The sequence below is a fragment of the Colobus angolensis genome, unplaced genomic scaffold (assembly GCF_000951035.1).
Source record: "Colobus angolensis palliatus isolate OR3802 unplaced genomic scaffold, Cang.pa_1.0 Scaffold257, whole genome shotgun sequence".
Taxonomy (NCBI): Eukaryota; Metazoa; Chordata; class Mammalia; order Primates; family Cercopithecidae; genus Colobus; species Colobus angolensis.
In genome coordinates, this window is record NW_012115788.1 from 1155388 (window position 1) to 1158931 (window position 3544).

Consider the following 3544-nt stretch of genomic DNA (forward strand, 5'->3'; position numbering starts at 1 on the left):
CGGGGGTCTCACTATGTTGCCCAAGGCTGATGTCGAACTCCTGGGCTCAAGCAATCCTCCTGCCTCAGTCTCCCAAAGTGCTGGGGTTACAGGCACGAGCCACTACTCCTGGCAAGGAGATAATTTTATTTATTTATTTATTTAGCTGTTTTTTTTTGAACCAGAGTCTTGCTCTGTCACCCAGGCTGGAGTGAACTGGTGCCATCTCAGCTCACTGCAACATTTGCCTCCCGGGCTCAAGTGATTCGCCTGCCTCAGCCTCCTGAGTAGCTGGGATTACAGGTGTGCACCAACACGCCCAGCTTTTTATTGTATTTTTAGTAGAGATGGGGTTTCACCATGTTGGCCAAGCTGGTCTTGAACTCCTGACCTCAGGTGATCTGCCTGCCTCAGTCTCCCAAAGTGCTGGGATTACAGGTATGAGCCACCATGCCTGGCCAAGGAGATAATTTTAAATGATCAAAATTTTTGAAGGCATATCATACATGTACGTGTATGATCTCTGAAAAGTGTTTTAAAGATAAAGTCAGCAAAGTATAGCCTGTTGGCTAAATCCGACCCACCACCTGTTCTTGTAATGCTGTTAATTAAGAATAGTTTTTGCATTTTAAAATTTTTAGAAGGTTGAAAAAAGTCAAAAGAAGAATAAAATTATCTGAAATTCAAATTTCAGTGTCCATAAATAAGGTTTTATTGAAGCACTGTTCACTCATCCATTACGTACCAGCTGCATTCATGCTACAATAGCAAAGCTGAGTGGTTATGACAAGACTTTCTGGCCAAGAAAGCCTAATGTACTTACTAGCTGGCTCTTTCCAGAGACTGTTTGTCAGCCCTGTTTTAAGAGCTTTCCTCTAAAGAAACAAGCCTTTAGTAAACTGAAGACTTCTTCATAAAGCTTTTCTGTGTCAGTGATACATTATGTTAAAAAAAGAAAATGCATGAATTTAGTAAAGATAAAATTGATATTACAGACTAAAATAATAGGCTTGCCTTTATATTTAGGATGCTTATTTTCCCACCTTATGTCAGTAGCATAGTTACAAGAACACATGCTTTAGGGTGGTCATTCTTTTTTCTTGAATCTTGATGAGCTTTGCATGACCTTGGGCTAGTTATCTAACCTTTAGTAAGCCTTAAGTTTCCTAGGAGAACAGAATAATAGCCATACCAACCTCATGGGAGTATGATAAGTACCAAAATGGGTAAGTGGGGCGTTTTTTGGGGGGAATTACTTAGCTTGTTATCTGGTAGTAGGTGTGCAATAGATTATAATTATCATCATTCTCTGAGAATGTCACTTTTGCTTTCTGGTGCTCCATTCATAGTACTGCCTGTAAGGTGTGCTTTGATAAGGAAATCTGTAAGACCTTGCCAACATCATTTTGCATAGCAAGAGCCCCTCTCTGTGTTACAATCTGGAGAAAAAGTGTCCTCAGGTACATGAATCCAAGAACACACTTGACAGAAGAATGGAAAAAGGGAAGCCTAGGAAGTCTAGAAACAAAAATCATAGTGACGAGCAGTGCTGGAAGGCTGGTCAGCAGCCAGAGTACAGCTTGTGAGCAGCATATTGGGATTTTTTTTTTTTCCATGTTAGACTCTATTCCAACTCTTTCTATGGAGAGCCCACGGTTTTGTGATGGGTTGTTGATGAAGGAAAGCTCTGAATTTTTTAGAGTAGATGAAGCGTTTGTCATTTTATTCCATTTTATGTTAGGTTAACACTGCCATTTTTCTTTTATTATTTGATGTCTTAGCTGATGACATCCCAGGCGACTCCCAGGCGAAAAGTACCCAGAAAATCATGAGAGTGCAGTTCCTGGAAACTCAGTCATTTCTTTCTCGCTGGGCTTGTTCTGCCTTTAGAATCATTGTGACTGTGGATTCCTGCAGAGGAACTAGGGCCTGGGGACCTCATGACTCCTCAGCTATTATGCACCTTCTCTTTTCTTCCCTTATCTCAAGTAGGTCCTGAGCAGCCCAGCCCAGGTGGTCTCTTCTGCTCACCAGGGGTGGCCTGGAGTCAATTGATAAGAGCCCTCTTTTCTTAGCCCTTACAAAACAAATCTCTGCCTAAAGACAGCTAAAGGGGAGAAAAACACCACCAAACCAACAACTCCTTTGTACCTCCATTATCCCCAGAATTAGATAAAGAAAAGTTAGAATACCAGGAGGCAGCAGACACCTCCACAAGGCAGCTTGGAAACAGAATTTCTGTAGATCTACTGTCTTTTTTTTTTTTTTTTAATCACATAGAAGAGTTTGTACAAATCTCATTTGTTTTTACTTCCTGCATATTTGTGTCTTGACACATTATTTTGAGGAAAATTCCTCTGAATTTTATGCTTGCTCTTCAATTACGGTTGAACAGGAACTGTTAATTGAGTTTAGCCACTCAAAAGAACAAAGTATTTCATCATTCTTACATATTCTGGTTGGATTCATGGTTAAAGAAGACAAATAAAAACACTCACACATCAGCCTGGTGTGGGGATAAAACCAAACACAGGGATGCTCACAGGCATGCCTGAGAGTGAATGGTGGTGGGGGGGTGCCTGTTTACTGGTAGTAGGAGTAACTCTCGTCATCGTACTCCAGCTCATCTTCGTCATCGTCAGCCAGCAGCCCATACTTAAATTTCCGGTAGACTGTGCCATCCTGGCCCATGTAGACGATGTCATCATCATCATCCTCATCATAGTCCCGATCCCTGTACTCAATCACCTGATCCTCTTCAAAGCTGGTGCTCTCTCCATAGCTGCTCTTATAGGAGGAGTAAGACTTGTTGGGGTCAGCCAGCTTTTCATAGCCGGCCTTTGCTGCTGGCTGGACTCGGCCGCGAGATTTCTTCCACACGACCACAGCTGCCCCGAGCAGAAGCGCCAGCATCATGGAGGAGGTGATGAATAGAGCTGTCTTGAAGTGCTCAGCTGCAGGCCTAACTTTGCTTGTTCGAAGGATGCACTCTTCTATTGGAAGAAGACCCCAAAGGAAGAGGCAAGAGGGAAAAAGTGGAAGAAACAGAATAGAGAAAATTAGATTCTGAAGTAAAGAATTTCACCTTTATTTTAAAAATTGAAAATGGTAGAATCACTGTCTCTGATTTTCCTCTTTTTTTAATTTTAATTTTAATTTTTTGTAGAGACAGCTTCTCACTATGTTGCCCTGGCTGGTCTCAAACTCTTGGGCTCAAGAGATCCTCCCACCTTGGTCTCCCAAAGCGCTGGGATTACAGGCGTGAACCACCACACTGGCCTGTCTCTAATTTTCCTAGAAGGCATACCACTGTATAAAATTGGAGTATGTACCCCATGAGAATCCTAGCCTATGTCTGATGAAGCCAATAAATCCTTCTATAAAGAAGGTCAGTTTGCCATCCAAAGGGAGTTCCCTTATCCCCGTACCTCATAGGTCAGTCACCAAGTGTCCAACCTTATCAACTGATTCTTCTATTTCCCTCCTAAGAAAATATTTCAAGGCCGGGTGTGGTGGCTCAAGCCTGTAATCCCAGCACTTTGGGAGGCCGAGACGGGCGGATCAC

At 42.4% G+C, this 3544-nt stretch overlaps 1 protein-coding gene across 1 annotated transcript in view; it reads right to left on the bottom strand.

Moving 5' to 3' along the window:
- Positions 1–2562: 2562 nt before the first annotated feature.
- The window catches only part of PCSK5 (proprotein convertase subtilisin/kexin type 5), a gene marked incomplete at its 5' end in the record, with an annotated part of 476836 nt that continues 475854 nt past the window's right edge, over positions 2563–3544 (bottom strand). Inside the window, one exon of the mRNA XM_011947042.1 lies at positions 2563–2972. Within this exon, the coding sequence (XP_011802432.1) occupies positions 2563–2972 (410 nt within the window). The remainder of the gene's footprint in view (positions 2973–3544) is intronic.